The 24,311-nt window shown below is 28.7% G+C and overlaps 1 protein-coding gene and 1 long non-coding RNA gene across 2 annotated transcripts in view; one reads left to right on the forward strand and one right to left on the reverse strand.

The window, feature by feature from the left end:
- Positions 1 to 24,311, reverse strand: part of LOC129971210 (uncharacterized) — a 139,739-nt gene that overhangs the window by 108,883 nt on the left and 6,545 nt on the right. The window lies entirely within an intron of this gene.
- On the forward strand, positions 11,604 to 24,146 carry LOC129971203 (U-scoloptoxin(01)-Er1a-like). Its single transcript, XM_056084778.1, has 2 exons — positions 11,604 to 11,895; positions 23,635 to 24,146. The coding sequence occupies exons 1-2, from the start codon at positions 11,824 to 11,826 to the stop codon at positions 23,992 to 23,994; spliced, it is 432 nt and encodes a 143-aa protein (XP_055940753.1). The 5' UTR covers positions 11,604 to 11,823; the 3' UTR covers positions 23,995 to 24,146.

The raw sequence follows: 24,311 nt of genomic DNA on the forward strand, positions 1-24,311 counted from the left end.
TCATTTATAAGCAAAATATCAAATAAAAAAGTGTGAATTAGTACAGCACAACCAATGATTGAAAAGAAAGTTGTTGTTGTTTTGGAAACTCCACAATAAATAAACAATGCGCAATAAATAAATTTAAAAAAAAAAACATCATATCCACAAATTACAAGTAGTTTTTCAGTCTTCCGAACTTGCATATTATTGGATATTCATTAGACTCATTTTAATAAAAAATTGAAATGAGTCTAAGGAATATCCAATTCCCTAGATTTTTTTAAAAACTTTTTACTTATATATTTCTTAGTATTTGCAAATGAAATCAATTTCAGTGAAACTTTATATTCTATAGATATTCTAAGTATATTTATTTGTTTTTCTATATATTTTTTCTAATATATTTTTCTATTTCTATATATTTTTTCTAAAATATACATAGTTATGTACAGAAAATTTTTGCATGTTTAATATAGAAAATACATGTAGATTCATATGTAAATACACATTCTATACATGTTTTAATGTAGAAATATATATATATATATATATATATATATATATATATATATATATATATAGAAAAGCACTAACATTTAAGAAGTTTGCGATTTTCAATTATCTCCCATGATTAACCTTTTCTAAAATATGAAATTTTTATAATAATTTGGATGAAAATGAGTAATTATAAAATAAATGAATATGAATATAATATGAAAAGAAATTGTTTCCTCGAAATTTATTCCATACTCTCTAACAAAAGAGTATTCCGCTGTCTTCGACATAATATTGTAAACCTTGGACAAGGCTATAAAGTCCACAAATGGTCAGATTTGTTTTTCAAAACTCTGCCTTGAGAGTTTTATGCTTCGTTGTATGGTATGCTCACGGTTGCATACAATTACGTACTACACAAGTACTGCATGTTCATATCACTTGTGTAATAGCCACATGCAGCCGGTAGTAGTTACGAAAGATTTTATTAACGAGCAAAATTGGCTCTTTTTTTTTGAGAGGGGAGGGGTGGTTAATCGATGGTTTTCAGTTAATAACTAAATACGAGAAAAACCGAATATATACTTTCGACGTCATTTTTTTCAATCGACTGAAACGAAAATTTGACATAGAATTGCAGTTGCAATTACAGATACCAAATTACATTTATTTAAATCTTGAATTTTTGAATGATTGCGTTTGTATGCATGGAAAAGCACAGCAGTGCACTTTGCCGGATTTTGCTCCATATTTGGGGCATATCCACATTTTTGATGCTAAATCCGTATGCTAAATTTTATCCATCTCGCAATCTTCGGATCATTGATATCATGACAATATTTAATCGAACCACCGGGCAAACTGCATGAAAATCGTTCAACATTTCATAGAAATTTACAAATTTGATATAAAAAGCCCATTCTAAATTTCATAAATCTAGATCAAAGCGTTTTTTGTTTACAGACAAGCAGATGTAATTCCAAATATGTGTTTTTCTGATTCAGGGAGGTTTGAAATAAAAAGATTCAAACAAAATCGCGAGTTCCATTTCTTTTTTTTTTTTTCTATCACCCTACTGTGCTTTGCAAACTTCGTATTCGAGTTAGCAAAAATATCTAAAAAAGTTTTTTCACTTGTATATTTAATGACTGTCATTTAAAAATGAATTCTTTTTTTAAAATTTATTGCCACATTTCTGTGGTAACGACCTACATATATGAAATGATGAAAATAGTAATAAAACTGACCATTTTTATATGATACACAGATTATCAATCTCAATCTTCAGAAATTTTTATATAATCTGCTCGGAAAATTCCTGCTTTGGTAAATGAAAGTTGAATCCTATGCTTTATGAATTTTGATACCTTTAATGATACTTTCAGAACCACTCCTTAAGAAGAGTTTCTGTGTGCACTTACAGATAAAAGCGCCCAACTTCCATAAAGAAACGGATGATTTCTAAAATAATAATATTCGCTATTTAGAGCTTCACAAAAAAAAAAGTAAGGAAGAGTAGTAAAAAATATTATATAAAGACTAATATAGAAACATAAGAAAGAAACGGAGAAAGGCTTCAGTAATGCCTTTCGTCTGGATGTGACCAATTTGTGTAAAATATGCTGTTTCGAAATCTGCAGAAACTCTATTTGGGCCTTGAACTTAGGCAACATTTATCTTTCTAGAAAATACTTTTCGTACAGGAAGGCAGATAATATTTATTTTTAAATTTAAAATAAGAAAGTTCAACAATAACGGAAACCAAGTTTTATTTTATAAGCTAAACTTTTGCTTGAGATCTCTTATATTTGTCCTTTTTACTGGCTATGAAAGTCTTATTGATTGCAGTAACTTACTTAGGGAAACGCATTAAGATAAATAAAGAATCTCTCCTTTAAATAAATTGTAAAAAAAAAAAAAAAAAAAAAAAAAAAACTAGTAAAAAAATCTGTTTTTCATTTTCTTATACACAAAATATGCAAAAAGAAAGTATTGTAATAGTTAAAAAAAATCTGTCTGGAGAGTTTGACAAATTTTCACTTTTCAGACCTCCTCTTTGAGTAAAATAATAATAATAATAATAATAAAAAATAAAATATGGCCTTTTTTTTTTGTTAGGTCTGCTTACCAGTTGGTCTGTCTGAGAATAGGATACTTCAAATTTGTTTTGGGCTAAATGGAAAAAATTTGATATATGGTTTCTACACCAAGTTTGTAAATTTCCATTAAAATTTTGAATAAAATTCAAAAAATACTATCAGTGTGCTTGTCCAAGTATAAATGAATCAGATATTTACAAAACGAAAAATTTGTATTAGTTACATTATCGTCCTGTTTTAAAGCAATACTAGGGCTATTTTGACGGTCAAATGACGAGGACGACACCTGAGTTGTCACCGCCATCTCCAAACTTCTACACTGCACCAGTGGGAGGACGTTTGGCCTCGACGGATTTAACGTGCAACAGACAAAATTTTTGAACGGATAAATCTTGTTATTTAACTCAGTTTTATCATATAAAGCTTGTATAGGGATTAATTTCAAATAAATTCGACCAACAGTCTTCTTTTTTTGTCTGTACATTCACATGTATAAGAACGCGATTGTTTGAAAGCGCAACTACTCAAATAAGTGAAATTTATCTTATGATCTTTTTCTAAAACTTCATCTGTGTCACATTTTGCTTTCAAACAGTCGAGATAAAAGCGTCCAAAATCCATACTCTTTTTTTCCATTATACGTAGGAATATAAAACTGAAAAAGTAATCTAAGTGTTCACGGCGGTCATGGCCTTTCCCAAGATCCACGATTATTATGGAGGTAGAGGAAGAATAGCACCTTTATTAGGGAGTAGGCAAAGAAGTTTCCAGGAGGCCACTCCAGCATATTGTGTAATTGTTTACTTGTTGAAATCTAATCAAGGTGATTTTTTAATAAGTTCCTGTATTTCCCACTTCATTTCTTGAGGAGATTGAACTTTAATTGGGTAGGCGCGGTATCTCAGACCGCTAAGGATGGACTTTCGGCCAACCCTATTCTATTTTTAGCTCAATCGAATGAAATGATCATGTAACTTCTTGTTTCGTGACAGCCACTACACGTGTCCTTTTTCAACAGGTTTCATCGGATGCTTTTTTAAATATTTCAGCTATTTCTTTTCATGTCGTCAGTGAGACCGCACCTCACTTTTAATGTTCCAGTTTTATACAAGATTTAGCAGATGGATCTAAAACGTGATCCCCGATATTACATCCAATCTACTGATTCTTGTTACGAAGTAGAGCTCCAGCGACCTTTAAATGGAACAGAAAGTTATTTTAATGACGAGGATAGTTATACAGAAGAATTTTTTTCGATGAAAGTTCTCATTCAATTGTTCATAATATCGAGTATAATTAATTAATTCAAGTATAATTAATTTTTCTAGTCAAAATGTATTTTGAAAAATTTTTTAAACATGTTTATATGCCAAGAAAAATATCTGCAGAACATATTGGCTGATTTTCATTTTAATACTTTCATTAGAAAGTTTAATTTGAATCAAAGGAGAATGTGATCTCGTAGACCGCACCTCCCCAGGTGAGTCCTAAATTTTTACCTCCCCAGTTATGGGTTAATCATTATAGGAAAATAAAGTTTCTTGTGAAGTCAGAATTTCTTAGCTCATGTAATTGTTTGCGAAAATTCGCAAACAATTATCGATTCGGTCAACCTGATAATGGGTTGAGAAAGAATCAGGCACTTTGAGAAAGAATCAGGCATTTTGCGAAAACAAATCCGAAGAAATTCTTTCTTTTGACTTTCTGAACCCTTAATGTCAGGAATTTAATTTATCTTCTGGAGAAATCCTTTCGGAGGTGTGATGTTTTCTTGGGGTGAAGAATGTCTGAAACACATTACTTCCTAGAACTGTACCTATTTCGAGTTTTCATTTCTCTATAATAGGATCTTGGGTTTATCTGATTTAACCTTTTGCGCCCCACCTGGACATATATGCTCCACTGATATTTTTAAATCATCCAAAGGGATAAGTAAATTGAGAATTTATTGAAGCGCATATCCCAATGGTTTTCTGTGACATTCAAATGTCAGTGTCTTTTTTAACAACATCTTAGTAATAAAGTAGTAATAAAGGAACCCGAACGAAAACTGCATATACCATGGGTAAAGTTGCACACTGCAAAAACTGTTTTGCAATGTATCATACAGGGAAATGTCATGAATAATATTGGATATGTAATTGGTAAGAGTTTTCTCGCATTAAAATAGTGTGAAATCTAGAGACTCAAATTTTCCTTGTATTTTATTCGGTCACCTCAATCCCAATAGGACACATGTGTCCCATTTAAAAAGAACAGTGGGACACATATGACAGACCTCAAAAATTGTACCTATAGCTAATTTTTGTTTTCATTTTAGCAGAATATAGCTAGTTATGCTTTTTTGACCCATTAGAGCCCTAAATTGTCTTAATTTTGGATAAGAAAAAACTGGTATTGAAAGGGTTAAATTTTTTAAGGAGAATCAACATGATTAATTTTGACCTATGTTGACATAATAATTTGGTTAGCAGAATGAAAAGAAGAAAAAAAAATATTGAGAGAAAATAAAATCTACAGTGAATTCAATGCAAAGGTCATTCACCTTAGCCCATGTTGATGAAAGAAATTTGATAATTGCTTTTACTAGAAGCAGGTCCAAGTTTATCTAACCTATTGCTAAGAGCTGCACTTAAGATCTCGCTTTCTTTGCCGATAAGTATAAATAGTTTCTGGTCATGTTGATGTCCTATGCAACCCTATCATCTTAGGCCATACAATTTTACTCTCTGACCGGAAGGCTACTACAATTTAACAATTCCCAATCCGGTTTAGTGTCTGGTCTTACGCATTTCAAGTAGGATGAAATATCAATTTTCTTGAAACGGCATTAATTTCCTGCAAATTAATTTGGTCTGCCTATCAGCTACAGACTTCATCGGATACATTTAATACGAATCCTTAGAGCCTTTTGAGTATCTTTCATCATAGTAATAAGTGTTAACGAGATTTTGTCTATTTAATTCTTCGAAGATAAAAGATGAAATGCGTCGATATCATAACATGACTCTATATTATGAACAATTATTATTTTTTATTCATATGTTTTTAATCAAATTAATATTAAGTTTAATCTCAAGTCGAAATATTCTTAACTGATTCATCTATGAAAAATGTTAATTTTTCGTTTCAAGGTATGAAATCTACCTTACCTTGTTTCTTTATAAAAAGTGTAAATATATTTACAAATTATTTTTGTATACGAAATTCATGTTTTAAGTTTAAAACTTGAATTTCACCTTGTTATTTAGATATTGAAGCATTTAAATTGTTTGAAATATGATTATTTAATGCATGATAATCGTATCTGCTCTATTTTCAAACCGGAAATCCGCTGTGTTAATCGAATGAATGCTATGTTTCCAGCTACATTATTCTATTGCATACATCATATGTTTTTACCTATTTTTTCCCTCCTAATGGGACAGCTATGATTAAAAAAAAACACTTGTGAAAAAAATTGCCGGAAAGAAAAATATTGAAACTGGTTTCAAAATGCTACACTGAAAGGCATCATTAATAGAACAAAACAAAAAATAGATTTATTTCTACCACCGCTTATAAAATAAAGCTTATAATACTATTTTTAATGCTGTACTAAAAGAAGTAAATTATGCGGATTTCCTGGAAGCAAAGCTTGTAATAATGTATTTGTAATAATAGTATTTCTGGTATTGTAAAAAGACTAGAAATAAAAGTTTTAATAAAAAAAAATGAATTAATAAAAAATAAGCGATTTAATCCTTAAAAATCTTTCAGACTAGAAGTAATTAATCTTCTTTGAAAGCAAGGGGGCTCGATTCTATAAGGTGAAGAGCAATTATATCTTAGATCTTAACTTATCAAAGTTCTACAATATCTATAAGAGATATTAATAAGTTCTAAATATTAATGTGCAAGAAAAGTTAAAATTTCATTCTCTTTTGCATCAGAATTATCATATTGTCGATTTATGTGCAGTCAACTAGAAACAAGTAAAAAACATAAAGGAAATGGGTATCAAGAGAAGATTAATCTAGTCTGAGAATCAATTGCATATTGAAGATGAAGACTTTTTTTTTTTTTTTTTTTTTTTTACAAAGCTTAAATACGGTAACAATACTGACATTTTTTTTATGTGTAAATAATGAACACTTTATTGTACAGCGCAAGTTTCAAGCTCATCAGGAACTTTCAAAACTATAACTGAAGAAGTTTCACGAATGCTAACTCTACCATTTGTAGAAAATATCGTATTAAAAATGTATAAAATATCGTTAAGCATCAGTTTGTCAATACTTTAATTTTATACTCAAATTTCATTCTAAAATTTCTGTTTTTCTTAAACTTAATCAAATGAGCTTCAAATGTGCATAAATAATAAATGATGTTAATCTGAATGCTGTGTACAATGTTCAATGTATTATTCACTAATCGCACGAATTCTCAGTTGTCTATTATTTACTTCACTTTTGTGAAATAATACTGAAAATAATTAGCAATTCTTTTCGCATATAAAATGTTTAAAAATATAATAAATTATTAATATAATGTCTCTAACCATTTAAACAATATTAGATAAAGGTTTATTTTCCATCCTATTCTTTTCTATCTAATTTTTTTTCTATCATCTATTTTTCTATTCTTTTCTATCATCTTTTCTTTTCTATCTATTTCTAAATTCTTTTCTATCCTATCAAGTGATCAGAAAATTCTTGATGTAAAATAAATACAGCATTTATCACCATTTAATTTGCGTAAAATCGTTCATAAGGAGATCGATTAACTTAAAGGAAAACGTGAAATCCTATTTTTTCGTAACAAGGTTTACTTTTGCATTGTACAGTTAGATGGCAGCACGAACAATCCGATGAGATTTCGCTATTAGAAGTATGACCTAGTAGTATTACGAGTTGTTATGATTCGTTTTAATATTATGCATTAAGATTATTACCATATTATTATGATACTAACAATAAACAGCATTAGAACTCATTTACCCATATTAAAGGGTAAAACGGATAATTTACAAATTTATTAAAAGCCGATTTAATAGTATTATTGATTTTTGAATGTGCCTGTCGAGACGGTGAATTCAATCATCTAAATAATACATAACTATGATGATCAAATTACCTTTCATTTGAACTTTTATTTCTTTGCCTTTAACTATAAAAATGAATGAAAAAAATATTTATTTATCTTATTATTTCGAAGCATTTCAGATCAAAAGAGGGATATAGATAAACCGAGTATGAATATTTATCCATTAAACCTCTCTCTCTCTCTCTCTCTCACACACACACATATACAAATCTAACTAAAAAAAGAGTCGAATAAAGGAATAAACTTCTTTCAAACAGAATACCAATTTCTGAAAAATATTCGCCCCATTTATTAAAAATCTATCAGGTTTCCTATTTGATAGCTGCTAAGATTCTTATTTTTCATTGCAAATGTTAAAAATTCTGAAAGAATATATATTTATATATATATATATATATATACAAAAGTATTAGAATCAAGTTAATAGGAAAAACAAAAAGTCAAAAAAATTAAACCAAAAAATTATAAAAAATATAAAAAAAGAATCCGGCCTGAAGACTTCTCAAGGGTCACCCTCAAGCAGGGATTCAAAGAAAGGGATTTTTTCTGTGAGGAAAAACAGACATTGTCTAAAAATGATTCCTCGTGACCCGAAAATCCCCTGAAATTATGCTCAAGAGATATACCATTTTAACAGAAAGGAAATATAAAACAATAAATAAGAAGAAATTAACCACAACAAAGTAAAAATACAATAACAAAAATAACAATAAAAACAAACAATAGCACTAAAATTAAAAATTAAAAACGAAAAGGCCAGTACATACCATTAACAGTCAAGAAAACTTTAAACTATTGATTGTGATTCCCTGTTTTTAAAAAACTAGCTGTAAATTATGTAAACAGATGTAGGCTCCCAGCGCCATCTATTGAGTAATCCAATATGCAAGAAAAGTTCTATTTTTATTTAAGCCAAAGGATTAATCCCAAACCATACCTTGTTTAATTAAAAAATTGACATTACAGTAATTTCTAGGAAATTCATTTTTAATTAAATTTTTAAGGAGGTTGTTTGATGCTTCAATATAAGAATTTTTATTATTGCAAACCCTTTTGATCCTGTTAACTTGTGAGAAAATTAGATTTTTGAAAATTTTAGAGTTTAGATTGGAATGGTAGTTACATAGTTTTGTTATTTTAAAGTTGAAATCATCCCTTTTATCGTATATACCAACTATTGTTTTATCATTAGCAATTTCGATTTTTAAATCCAGAAAGGTAGCCTCAAGTTGATTTTTATTTGTATCTTTTTGAATTAAATCTTTTGGATAGCAATTAGTAATAATATTAGTATTGTCGAAGTTAATCAAAAGTAGGTCATCAATATACTTCGACAATACTAATATTATTATTAATTGCTATCCAAAAGTATGACCTACTTTTGATTATAAACTAAACTACTCTAAAATTATAAACTAATCTGGAATTGAAAACATACTTTCAATCAAATATCTGCATAATATATTGTATTGTAGTACATCATCCGAGCTCTTCAAATTTGTATCAAAGAACTATAGATACCGTACTGTAAAGAATCCGTTGCCTGTGAAAGCCTGCAGGAAATATTTATCGATTTTGCATTGGTCAACGAGGTTCGCATTTTTATTCTCATGATCCTGACAAGTGATTTTAAGCATTCGGATTTATTTTCTTTGGACAGATCAATAAAAAAATCACAATGATAATCCTGCAAAGCAAAGAATCACTGATTTATCGGAGAAATAACAGCTTAATTATCGTGGTAGCAATAATACTGGGCATGTGGACAATACTGGATATGAGAGTGAATTTTATTTACATATTTAAATGTGAATATTGAATAAAATATTAGGCAAAATTGTATGAATGTTCTTGTTTGCAAAAAGTAAAAAGACTTTGTAACATATATATATATATATATATATATTCTTTCATTATATTCAGAAATATATTCAATAACGTATGACCATTCTGTATATGAACTCAAAATTCAAAAAAAAAAAATTATAATTATAGATTTCATTTCATAAGTAATATTTCTAGAGCAATTTAATTTATAAAATTATTTTAGAAACAAAGATTAAGCTTTATATTACTAGTAAATTGTATTTCTGAACTCATTTTACTTTTCAATTTCAATGTAGAATTAGTATTTTCCTTCTTAGATTCTAAAATAAAAATTTATTTCAAAATTACGTACTCCAAAGTGAAAGCCTACAAATTTCATTGCAGAGTTTTTTTTTTCTGTTTTTCCTGTTAGATTTCCTTCCATTGCAAATGAGTGTTGAAAAAGAAATGAAAAAAAAATCATTCTCATTCGTAAGAAAACTTTCATGTGTTTTTTTTTTTGGTAAAAAAATTAATAATGAGCACATATAGTAGTAACTTTATAATAGGTGTGATGCTTTAAGGTCATAAATGAAGTATATAATGCAATGAATATATAGACAATCCTTTTTAAATATGAAATGAAACATTTTAGAATAAAATAATAGAGCATTGAACTTTTAATCTTTATAAAGAAGCTTTTTTTTCAAAGGTAACACAAAATTTGCAATTATTTCATCGCAACTTCGAAGACTTCTGAAGTGATTGTCAAAAATGTATAGATATTTTGTAGATATAAAGAATGAGACATGCAGTAAATGACATTAAAAAACTTGAAGAACCTAAGTTTCTATATTTAGTAAAATTTGTTTCATCCTGCTAGGGATGACTCGGTAACTCACACTTAAATGTCTGAAATTTGCATTTATTGAATATTATTTTAGAACATTTACCATAAATCTCGAATGAACAGCGTATATGTCAACCGCAACATTAAACGTTGTGCATTCAAAGTGAGATTTATTCCGCCAACTTTAAAATATAACATTTGCATTATGGTGGAGTGGACATTGAACACAATACTTTGGTCAATGCGAAAAGTGCTGAAAACATTATATATTCTTTACCATAATTGTCATATAAGTTATGACAGAAACATTTGAAATGTTCAGGATTCTACGAATCGACACATTCAGTCAAGCAGGACCCTGGACGCCATCTCTAATAGCCTCCACTCATACCGAATTTTCATGATTTTTTTAAAATTAAAAAGCACATGTTCCTCACTTACATGTGTTTTCAATGATTGTTTTTTAATAATATAGAATGTATCAATGACTTTTCCAATCTTGTGTTGCTAAATGATCCGAACCCATCTTTGAACATTCGCAGTATGCAATTCGCGGTGGAATACCCAAGATAACTTCTAATTTACTTTCATTTCCTAATTACATTATATAATTATCTAATAAGACTATGAATGTGTCAATAACCATTGCCTTTATTTTTGTTACTTAATAATAATTTTTAAAAATAATTATCTACACTGAAATATCTAAATCACCTCTTATGTTCCGCATGCTAAAAATGAGCTTTTATTTATTCCTGGCTTCATTAAATTATTATCACTAACGATTTGCAAACATAATAAGCCCTTCTGTTGGCAAATAATTTGTAATTTGAAGAATTCTTTAGCATACTGATTATTGTGTGTGTGTGTGTGTGTGTGTGTGTGTGTGTGTGTGTGTGTGTGTGTGTGTGTGTGTGTGTGTGTGTGTGTGTGTGTGTGTGTGCGTGCCTGGGTGGATGGGTGTAAACGTATTTTAACGTGGTGGAATAGAAGACAATTTTGAAATTTTTAAAACTTAGATTCATTTTATTACGGGAGGCGTTTTCAGCGCCCGTAACAAGAAACGACGATAAAGCTAATGCTTCCATTTACAACGCAATACAAGTGCAAAGGAGACAAATATAAGTTTTTTTCTTCACTAGTTTTGCTATGAGATTTTGATAAGGATTTTTTTGACACGTGTAGTCAAAAAAATCCCTATTCATTTCTCGACCCAAAATTTCGAGATGGTCCAAAGACCTTCCTTCATGCATTTCTTTTTTATACCCAGTTCCCTGAAACCAGTTAGGCTGACCTAAATTTCAGCCAGTGAAGACGAAGTTTCATCGTTTAGCCTTTCTTGTGTTTTGCCCTTTTATTCAATCTACCGTTTTCTAAGGTTTGAGTTATATCCCGGTATACATCCCTTTGTTATTTGTCACCGGATACCGCGTATTTCGCCAACGATTTCTAGATTCTTCTGTCCAAAGTGTGATTTTGTTTGCCAGTTACCCCAAGAAATAACAGATGGGATTCTTTGCGAATTTGTGTGCTGGTCTGCTGGCAATGTCATTGGCGCTTTGTCTAGTATTTGCACAGGTATTCGTTTTGTTATTTTCTTGTATTCGTTTATGACACAACATTTAAAAAAAAGACTTAAAAATATTACTTTTAACTATTCATAAAAAAGGTAAATGTTCTTTGTATTTGTTATTTTATTACATAAGTTATTTAAAAGAAAATTAACTTTCTTAATTTTAGATTGAGAATTTATAATTAAAGGTGATTGGCTCAAACGTAACAGTTAGCTAAAAGATAGAATTGCTATAGTTAAGAAGTTTGGTCACATGTAAGTTAACATTAATGATAATTCATTCGAAAAGAATTCCCTAATATTAAATAGAATTATGATATGAAACTTGGGTTACTTAGTGAAATAAGAAAATTATATTTTACCCCAAATATTAATTAAAAAATACATTTCCAAAAAATGAATTAAAATTATTTTTTTTAATTTTGATGTGACACATTTACAAAAAATTAAATATGAAATGTTGTTGAGATTAAACATCCATTAGTGTATTCAGAGCATGAAATTAATATTTACTCAAACATCTGGTGTTCAAAACACAATCATAAAAATATGAAATGCTGATTGGAATACTGTAATTTGGAGCTCAAATAAATTAATGATATAATTTTAAATTTTAATGAATATTTCGTAATTTCTATCTTTGATGTTCGTTGCTATTTAATATTCTTATAATATTTTTCAGTTCCTCTTACTTTAATAAATTTATTTTGTCCATATTTTTGATTAAAAAAATACCTAAAAATACCCCAACGCCATTAAAACCTTTTATATTTTTATCATTTTCTACTTTTGAACCTTTAACATATTTCATTATTTATCACATTAAATATATACAATGTAATTAATAAATACTTTAAAGATTATGAATTACTGTAATTAATTTTTAAATCAGCTACCAGACTGTACATCTTACATAAAAAAATATAATTAAACTGAATAATTAAACTTATATTCTTTTTGAGATAGAGTTATGCTAAAATTCAGAATAAATGAGAAACAGAATGCAACATTTCAGCCATACAGACATGAAACAGGTCTTATCAAACAAAATACTGAGATTATTCGCAATATTTTTTTCAAAACTGGGAAAACGAAATAGTTTTATTCAATCTGGATATAGATTTTTAAATCATAAATTTCTATGTTCAATATATTTTATGTTAGTAATAATGTTTTAATCATGTTCACTTTTTTTATTTAAAGTTTGATATTGTGATATAATAACGAAGATAAATTCAGTTTCTACATTCGAATTCAATAAGCATTCCATCTTTCAAAAATATATTTGCATTTTTTTTTAATTTCTTATTTACATAGTATTATTTTTTTTGGAATATCTCTACTCGAATAAATGAAATATATGTCATAATTCAACACATATATAATAATATACATGCCATTTATTTATCTTTCTAAATTACATGAACATGTCATAAATTCATACAATGTAGAAAAGAGCCTTTTGCACTCCGTGGTAAGTTATCCTTTAGATTATTCGAAAGTTAAAACATCCAGAAATCGAAAAAATGCGCTTTCCTTTTTTACTGTCTGGAAAAGTTTTATTCTGTGTCAAAAATAATATTTTCAATTTAATCACATTTTTAAACAACTTTTCTCATTTGGTAACTTTTTAAATTGTATTGAAATGTCATTAATATGCTCTAAGTTGACACTTCCAGATTCCTAATCTGCTTTTATTTTTACGTTATTATTATTTTTTAATGACAGATCACAACATTTTTATTTATTAAGTTGAGGTCCTTACTATTCTTTGAATTTTTCTTACTAGTCAGAGAAAATTCTTTTGCTATTTAAGGAATAAATATGCTTTATATATTAACGCCTGCTCTTGACATAAGAGCAGACAAAAAGAATTAGAGCCTCGCATTTGACGTGTTTTAAATTTACTTTTATTTATATTTATACGTATATATAAATATAATACAAGCAAACATTTTCTTTCATACTGAATTTCCATCGTTAATAATTATATGATTGTCTTTGAAAGGGGAACTTTGATATTTCCTTTGGAAAAAAGAAACTAGTTAAATTTATAAAGTCATAAGACTAAAGGATAAATAGTTCATTCCATTCTAAATATAGACAAAAAATAATATAGAGAGAAATATATTAAATAGGAAAGGATATTAGCATAATATTTTGCGACGGTGAATGTAATCTTCTTCACAAAGAAACCATAAGAATAAATAAGAATCTCGTAGCAACGCTATATCGGTGCTTGAGCGTCATATACTTGAAAATTAATAGCAATAAGTTAATTGCGTAATATGAATAAATGTTCAAAGTACAATCATGAATTTAAATACATGCTTGATATGATTAATATTATAACTGTTTTCGAAAATCACCGTCCGACCTTGAAAGTCATCGATACTTATAGAGATGCATTTGGCAATTTCCTCAACTTTGTACATGGGAATATCGATCTTTATCGGTCATCGAAGTTCTGGAAATCAGCAAATAAAGCTATCAAGATTGGAAATATCAGCATTTGCATTATTCAAATCAGATTCAAATTCATTCTGATTGCAAATGCTGATATTTCCAATCTGAAACACTATTGCACAAATGTCATATGTCAGCAATTTCAACCACGGAACCTTTACGAATGTCTTAGTTGAAATGGGCAAGTTCCCCTTCGTGCTGGAATCTATTTCATTTAGCAGTGGTTTTTAGACAAGAAGTTTGTATGAATGTTTCAATAATATTTTTTCCAGGAACATTATATCAATCCGATCTCCCAGAGTATCATAGGCCCATATCTCATACCTAAGACATATATAGCTAAAAAGTTATGAAACATGTGCCTATGCAATTATGAGATACGAATACCTATGAAATATGAGGACATAAACTTATGAGTGTTGGTCTATACCTACGAGATATGGTTTATACATAGGGATTTTAAACCATGCCGAAGAAATATTTATTACGGTTTTTAATTCAATAAGAAATTCCATCATCAAATGCAACAATAAAATGATGTTTATAACATTCAACTAAATTATATCTCTTTTCTATGATATATCGCCAATGGTAGGCTTTGTTTTATTCTTTAATGAAATATTTATCCGCACAAACCGTAAAAATTAATTTTATTATCTTATATAGTTTTTTTTTATGTAATAGCACGATAAATGAATAAATGTGCTGATAAAATCTGGTTCAAATAAATATTTGTCATAAAATTTAAAATAAAAAATCTTTTAGGATTTCTACAGAAAAAATTTTAAAATGATTTTTTTTTTTTTTTTGTAAATATCGATTAGTAAATTTTGTTGGACAATTCAAATTTTTTAAGTGTACTAATCAAAATTAATGATGGAATATAAATGGTTGATAGAAATTATTAACTATCCCTGGAAGCACTATAATGATAAGTATCAGATGTTTAATTGCGAAAGCATTATTAGGCATTATCTCAATTAATCACTATTATCTAGTCTAGAACATCATAATCACAGAATTCGAGAGATAATGTATGGAAGTACAAACGAACTTAATATATAATTACTTTTAGAAAATGATAATCAACCACAGATGAAAGATGACACTTTTAACATATGCAAAATTTTTCTCTGATTCGATCATAATCTTCAGGAGCTTTTTCGTGTCAATATTAAATATTTCATTTAAGTCACTATTTCAATTGTGATATTAATTATTTTTAGGTAATCATATTTTGAATCGTTTTATAAAAATATAAAATTCATTAAACATTCAAAACCTAGTAGCAATTATATTTCATGGAGATTTTGAATCGGTAAAACTATCAATCAGCAAATTTTTGGGTGACAAATTTTCAAATCCTTCCATGGCTACAATTTATCATCGCATTGAATCTCATTCAATAAAAACCAGATTTAAATATGTATTTAAAGGAATCAAAAGTAAATTCTGGAACCGTTATAGCATAATAAAAGGAATTTATCTCCATTTAAATAGGAAAGATTTCGATAACAAGTTTCAAAATTGAAATATATATATATATATATATATATATATATATATATATATATATTCACGTCTTAAAATATTTTTCTTTTTTGTATATATATATATATATATTCACGTCTTAAAATATTTTTCTTTTTTGTCGAGAATTTGTAACGTCATCGAAATTGAGTTGGCTACAAATATAGAGAAGAAATTTAATAAAAATACAGCGGGTTATTCGCCAAGCGAACGATAGAGGAAAAATGTTGATAAATATATTTACTATTTGAAATCACATAATGCCGAAAAAAGAGTAGAAATATCAAAAGAAATTTGTTGAACTCTATAAAAATACGTCAACAAGGAAAAAATTCTATATCCGGATTAACGGGGTCATCGAAGTGTTCGCCAAACTGATTCGACACTTTCGCCCTCAATTTTCCCCAAACTTGGGGGGAAGTTGAAAACAACTTTTTCTACCGATTGGTTTCATTTGACCTTTTTGTGAACAGAATATCGAAAAACAGTAGTAATAAGTCAACAAGGAAACAAAACAAAATACGTCAACAAGGAAAAAATTCTATATCTGGATTAACAGGGTCACCGAAAGGTTCGGCAAACTGATTCGACACTTTCGTCTTCAATTTTCCCCAAACTTGGGGGAAAGTTGAAAACAATTTTTTCTACCGATTGGTTTCATTTGGCCTTTTTATGAACAGAATATCGAAAAACAGTAGTAATAAGAGTTAGTAGAAAATAGTACATTAATTGAAAGATGTGAAAATCGTTATATGTACTAGTCTTCTAAATTTGTTCGACTATGTGCAGATATCAGAGAGGAAACATAAAACTACAACGAGGAATTATTCTTTCTATTTTTGATGATTATATTTGGCACAAAACTTCTCTTGGATTATTACCACTCAATCAGTGATTTCATTGTTAAGAGATTTTTATGATTGGCAAATAAATGAGCATTTAACATTGTAATTAACTTCATGCCTAAAAGGAGTGAGTAATATAGCTATGGTAGCTGGGGGGGGGTCTGTCCAAATCCTTCCTTTTTGTCTTTCATTTTAATATATCCCTCCGGTTATACGTCGCATATAGGGATGAAAAATTATCGGAATGGTGGTTTGTTCTCGCCGCCCTGGTAGATACAGAAATTGGTAGTGGAACTCATCCTTTCGGACATATCTGTAGGGTCATAAATGTCCAATAAATCATGCGTAGTTCTTTTAAAAAAGGGAGTATGGAGTGATTAGTCTAGGTTTGCTAAAATATATTGGCAAGAGTATTTGGCGATCAAATGTATTGGTATTTTAACTAAATTTTAATGCTTAAACATAAGGAAAAAACTTCTGTCTCTGTGTGCATGTGCTGGATCTGTACAAACCAGACCGTCTGCCTATCAAATTTGGTAAATACATACTTTGGAGGGTAAAAAGTGATTATTTGAATTTTTCATTAGAATTTTTATTAATCAAAAATTAAGAGAAATATTGCATTTTTTGGGTGATAACTTTCTAAAATTTTACAGTAGAAAAATAATTTTTACAGCATCTTAAAATACAAAAAAATATTTTTTAATGATACCAAATTTTTTACCATATAATTTTTCTTTCCATACTTAATAAATTTCTTGAAATATTTTAAACGTATTTTGCAACAATATATTTCATAGTTGAAAAGAAATCAAAACCGATCGTAGGAATATTTCATCTTGTCTTTTGTCTTGTTGTTACGAATATTCCATCTTTTTTTCTATCTTTGTGACCAGAATATGAAGATTAGATTTATTTTTTCCAAGATGAGAAGGTTTCAATATTAGATTTAATATTTATTTATTTAATATTATTTAATAATAATTTTTAAAATATTTTCTGTATTTACGACTAAGATTTAAATTCAGAATGAATCAGAATCTAATACAAAATCATCTATCACCTAATCAAACTTTTAGCCTACGTTGAGAAAAAAAGTTTTAGCTATTACATAAATATTGTAATGGAATTATTTTTAACAGTATATTAATAAGAAATGATTCATTTCATTTTAATAACACGATTACAAATTTCTATAACGGAAATATACTAAAGATTTCATCAAAGTTTCATGTATTATGATTTAAAGTAAATTACAAAAATAGAAGTGAATGATGACATTTATAATTATGAAGAAATAAAATATCTCTTTAAAAACGTCTTTAACGTCACAGCAAGAACTTATCCTGAAATGCAATAACAAAAGTCTGACTTTATTTTAATAAAGAAACTAATGTTCTAAATTCAAGTGCTCTTGAAATCTTATATTGATCTCGACAGGACTTCTGCAAACTATGGGTTCATTGCGAAATAACCAGACTTTTTCCATAGCAAAATATCTGCCGCATGAGCATTGTTTTCACGAAAAAAAAATTGCGTGGGAACTTTCAAATCAATGGGCGCATCGAAACGTGCCCTTAAAGCCATTTCTAATACATATAATTAAATTCCCAAGAAATTTGAATCTACAATAAAGACGAGTAATGTCAACAGTCCAAAGAGATTATTTAAATAATTCTAATCAAGGGGGAGAAAAAGGGCAGGGTTACTAAACAAGCAAAGTTGGCAACTACCAAACAGCCCCTCAGCTCTTGAAAACTTTTAGCAGTTTTAGAAAGTTATATAGTTTTATACTTTCATTTAATGACAGAGAGCATGCAATCAAATTTATTGAAGTCAGAATCAAGTATTGATTAAATTAATTTTCAAACATTATTCTAGTCATGACTAAAAATGTTCCCTCCTTTTACAATATTATTTAGCGTGTGTTAAAGGAAGTTGCCTTTTGTTTTTAATATTTTGCTAAAATTTAATTTTATATTTTAACTGTGCACTTTTTTTATATGTGAAATATTGAAATGGACATTTTAGAAAGGGACTTGCGCCTGCAGTTTTTCAAAATCTGTTACTTAAAACTGTTAAATAGAAATGGAATTAAAATCGATAAAAAAAATTTGGAGGGAAATAGAGGCTTTGGAACTGAAAGCTTTAAAACAGTCCTTAACTCTTCTGAAATTGGAAATAATTGCTATATTGCTTATGTTTAAATAATAATAGTGCCTATATTTAAATAACATATTTCAGAGTTCGAACTTATTGAATAAAACAAACGGATCAAGAAGAAATAAAGCAAAAACTGATTGAACCAAAATCCTTTCGTTTAATGAAGATCGTTATATTTATGCAAAATAATGCATTTACTATCTAAAATATAGAAGAAATTATTTTTGTTTCGAAGTGGATACAGTATTTACATGAGAAAATATCATTCGTACTTGATTTTTATCATGCATTTTTGAATAAATTCATTGAAAAGCCATTCATCTTTCATAAACGACAAAAAGAAAAGCATTCAGATTGCATCAAAACACATGAAATTGTATTCAAGAACATGTCATTAAGTACTCAAAATTGCGTTAAACATCATGTTAACTTTCGCCAAATCTGACATTTTTAGATAACGTTTAAAATATTGTAACCTCTTATAGAGCAGATCCTTATCAGTAACGCAACCGCCTTGTAAACAAGACCATTGATTTTCAGTTGTATAACCGGTACAGAAGTGGATCTCTACGGAAAAGTCATACAAACCAGAAATTATGTAAGCTCAGTTTAACTCCTGTCAATGATGAGACGCGTCTCTTACGGGAGAGTTTATATCGTAACCGATGACGGTTCTTAGGACTCAGACTTAGTTCCCGTTAATATTGTAGCGGCGTCCAGTCATTCGGATTTTTCCATGCACCATCGGGCAGGTTAAAGTAACTGTTTATGATTTTACTTTAATATGCTTACTTAAAATATGCAACGTTCTTGGTAATTTTAGTTTGTAATCAAGAATAGAATTTTATCTTAGTAATAATCTTGATAATAGATCATAAATTATGATAGCTTTAACATATCCATACGCAACTGCGATATTACTTCGATCCGCGATGTGCATCGATATTTTGATGAAATGTACCATTAGATTTTAATTAAAATGAAATGACGCGTAATTTTAACATAGCATTAGACTAATTTGTGGGTATGAATTTGAATATACAATGATAAAAACTAGTGTAGACAGGGTTAGCAAGAAATAAGTTACCCACTTCAGTGAGGTCTAAAATGCGATATGTTGATCCAAATGAGATAAAATTTAAACTACAGATTATTCAGATGATGCGCTTTACATTTATTAAATAAAAAATAGTACAAAAATTCACCGTTAGGTGGTATTTTAATACACATAAAACCATTTAATATGGTTTATAATTGCTAAATTAAGTAAAATTAAAATTTCTCAGTATGTCCTCCTTCATTTTCAACAATATGCTCTAATCGGAGAACCATATTTTCTAAATATGACCGGAGTGAGTCTGCCGAAATATTACGAATCTGGCGTCGAATGTTGCCCTTCAGATCTGGTAGAGATGATGGTCTTTGACGGTAGATATTGTCCTTCAAATAACCCCACACCCAAAAGCCCCAAGGGGTGGTGTCCGACGAGCGAGAAGGACATGCAATTGGGAAATGATAACTCGAGCTAATATGAAATGCTGTATTAGCAATCGCTTTACACGACGATCAATACGAGGTGGTGCACCATCCTGCATAAAAATGATGTCTTGAAAGCATTCCCGCTGTAGAAGAGTTAGGATTACAAAACCCCTCAACATGTCATGCTGCCGTTGTCCCGTGACGAAACAGATTTGGATTCCATTTGAAGTTATATCTTCAAAGAAATACGGTCCAATGATAAAGGTAGTTGTAAAACCTCACCATACTGTCACTTTTCCAGAGTTGGAAGGGTTGATGCTGGATAATGTGAGGGTTTTCCTCTGTTCAAATTCGACAGTTGTGGGTTTAAACTTGCCCATGGAGGCAAAAGTAGGCCTCATCACTCCACAGAATATTCCATGGCCACATGGCCAAGTTGTGCCAACCACCATTCGAGCAAGGAACTGAAGTGCAAACTCACACGTATATATATATATATGTGTGTGTGTGTGTGTGTGTGTGTGTGTGTAATGATATTTTAATTCTAATTTCAATTTAATTAATTTCCAAGATTTTATCTTAATTTAGCCCATAGTAACTTCATTCTAAAATATTCTCTTATTTCGTGATCCAATTCCACTTTCGGTTTAGTTAATCCCTTTGTAAAAATAATGCGCAGCCAGTACTACGTATCAAATGAAAGTGATACTTTTGCCCTTGTCTAGGGTCATTCCAGCGGCACGTGGCCGGAAATCCTATGTTATATAAGACTAGTGATCATTTGTTCCGTTCCTTTTTGCCTTCCTTCTTACTTCTGCTATTGTGATGCGCTTCGCCTTCATGTAAATAAAATGCTTTCCCGATGGATTAAAATGAATTTTAGAAAGATAAAATGTATCTTCAATATATATATATATATATATATATATATATATATATATATATATATATATATATATATAAGTAACCAATCTAAAGTAAGAAAAAGTTTGAAAACGAAACTAAAATGAAAACGAAACAAAACAGTTTCGAAATCGCAACTCAAATTTATTACCTATTTAAACTAAAACCAAAAAGGAACTTCATAGTATTTAGAGAGCGCAATTGCAGCTACTTCTAAAACACAGATGAATTGATACAAAAGTATTAGAATCAAGTTAATAGGAAAAACAAAAATCAAATAAAAATTAAACCAAAAAAATTATTAAAAAAATATTATTAAAAAAGAATCCGGCCTGAAGACTTTTTCAAGGGTCACCCTCAGGCAGGGATTCAAATAAAGGGATTTTTTCTGTGAGGACATACAGACATAAGTCTAATAATGATTCCTCGTGACCCGAAAATCCCCTGAAATTATGCTCAAGAGATATACCATTTTAACAGAAAGGAAATACAAAATAACAAATTAGAAAAAAACCACAAAGTAAAAATACAATAAAAACAATAACAATAAAAACAAAAACAGCATTAAAATTAAAATTAAAATTAAAAACGAAAAGGCCAGTACATACCATCCAACAGTGAAGGGAACTTTAAACAATCGATTGTGATTTCCTGTTTTTAAAAATTAACGGTAAATTATGTAAACAGAGGTAGGCACCCAGCGCCATCTATTGAGTGATCCAATATGCAAGTAAAGTTCTATTTTTATTTAAGCCAAAAGATTAATCCCAAACCATACCTTGTTTAATTAAAAAATTGACATTACAGTAATTTCTAGGAAAATCATTTTTAATTAAATTTTTAAGGAGGATATTTGATGCTTCAATATAAGAATTTTTATTATTGCAAACCCTTTTGATCCTGTTAACTTGTGAGAAAATTAGATTTTTGAAAATTTTAGAGTTTAGATTGGAATGGTAGTTACATAGTTTTGTTATTTTAAAGTTGAAATCATCCCTTTTATCGTATATACCAACTATTGTTTTATCATTAGCAATTTCGATTTTTAAATCCAGAAAGGTAGCCTCAAGTTGATTTATATTTGTATCTTTTAGAATTAAATCTAAAAAAAATTAAATCTTTAATTTGTTAATTTGTATTTCCTTTCTGTTAAAATGGTATATCTCTTGAGCATAATTTCAGGGGATTTTCGGGTCACGAGGAATCATTATTAGACTTATGTCTGTATGTCCTCACAGAAAAAATCCCTTTATTTGAATCCCTGCCTGAGGGTGACCCTTGAAAAAGTCTTCAGGCCGGATTCTTTTTTAATAATAATTTTTTTGGTTTAATTTTTATTTGATTTTTGTTTTTCCTATTAACTTGATTCTAATACTTTTGTATATATATATATATATATATATATATATATATATATATATATATATATATATATATATATATATATATATATATATATATATATTAACTAAATACAGTTTGAAGAATGAATATTAATCCAAATTCTACAAATGATTTTTTTCCTATTAATACTTTGTCTAGGAGGAAGTAAAATTGTATAGAAGACACAAATACAGGAAAATATTAGTTATGGTCCCCATGTTTAATGAAAAAAAAATTACTTTTCTTCAAAAAAAAGTATTTAAAAATATTTCGCATTTCTTTTCTCATTCATGCTCTACACTTTTTAACCCTTTTAATTCTATTAAGGAATTCCGTTGGATAATTTATTTTTAATGCTTCATATTTAACTTGCTTAATATTGCAGACATGTTAAGAATGCGCTTGCATTTCAGTTGAACTGAAATATGGAGCATTTAGCCATTAATTACATCCTTGGCGGGAATTTTAGTCATTTCATCTAATTAATTAAAATTATCTCACTGATTTTGAACTATATGAGAGTTGATAAACTAAGTTTGATCATCTTGAGATTTAAATATTTAAATTAGATTGAATATCTAAAATGGTAATTTTTAAACTGTTTGTACATAAAAGAAGACATTTTTAGGTGTTCTAAATTCAAGAGAACTAGAACTCTCAAACTTTTAAATTTGAAAAAAATTTTGGTATTCTATACAGAAAATTTATAAATAATTTTCACATTATAAAATAATTTTAAATAATAACCTACATAAATTTTAGATAGTATTTTACGAAACTTAAGCCTAAAATACTTTTATATTTACTATCTTTATTCAAATAAATTTTGTTCTACATTGCTTCATTTTTAATCTGAAGTATTATTTTATGAATTCAAATATAATACTGTCTAAAGAAAGCTATACACAAAGGATGTCAATGTAATCTTGGACACCTTTTTAATTATGATCTAATATATATTACTTTTATTTTTAGGAGTCTTATCCCACCTACTCAGAAATGGATCTGCCAAAAACCAGCTTCTCATGCTGGGACAAAGTGAACGGTGCATACTACGCCGATATTGAAACCGACTGCCAGATGTACCACGTGTGCCATCGGGACAAAAATGGAAAAACGAAAAGCACACGATTTCTATGTGGCAACGGAACTGTTTTTGATCAGCGACACCTGGTGTGCCAAGACTATAGAAAAGTGAAGAGATGTCAGGATTCGACAAAATATTACAACAATGTTGTCACTCTTTTGGAAAGACTGGAGGCTAAACTAAGATCTGGTGAAACTGAAAAAAAAATTCTAGAAGTGGAGAACTTCGAATTCGAAAGGTTAAATTGAGAGAAATTTAAAAATTAGAAAATGTTTGCTTTGTAATGCTCCTTCCATTGAATTATTTATGCATCATTAAAAGTTGATTGAAAATTTTCTAAATTATGTATTTTTTATATATATATTTTTTTTTTCTTATTCTTATAAAAGTATTTTTTTTTAGATTTTTTTGAACATACGAAGTTTTAATTTTCATTTCATTTCTTTTTGTAAATAGCGAATAAGTTACGGTCTATTCAGATTTTTTTTTAGAATAATATTTGAATGAAAGATAAAGAGATTATTTATACATATTTAGAACGATTTCTGTGCCGTTCAAGTAATCA

This window comes from Argiope bruennichi, chromosome 1, assembly GCF_947563725.1.
Source record: "Argiope bruennichi chromosome 1, qqArgBrue1.1, whole genome shotgun sequence".
NCBI classification, from domain to species: domain Eukaryota; kingdom Metazoa; phylum Arthropoda; class Arachnida; order Araneae; family Araneidae; genus Argiope; species Argiope bruennichi.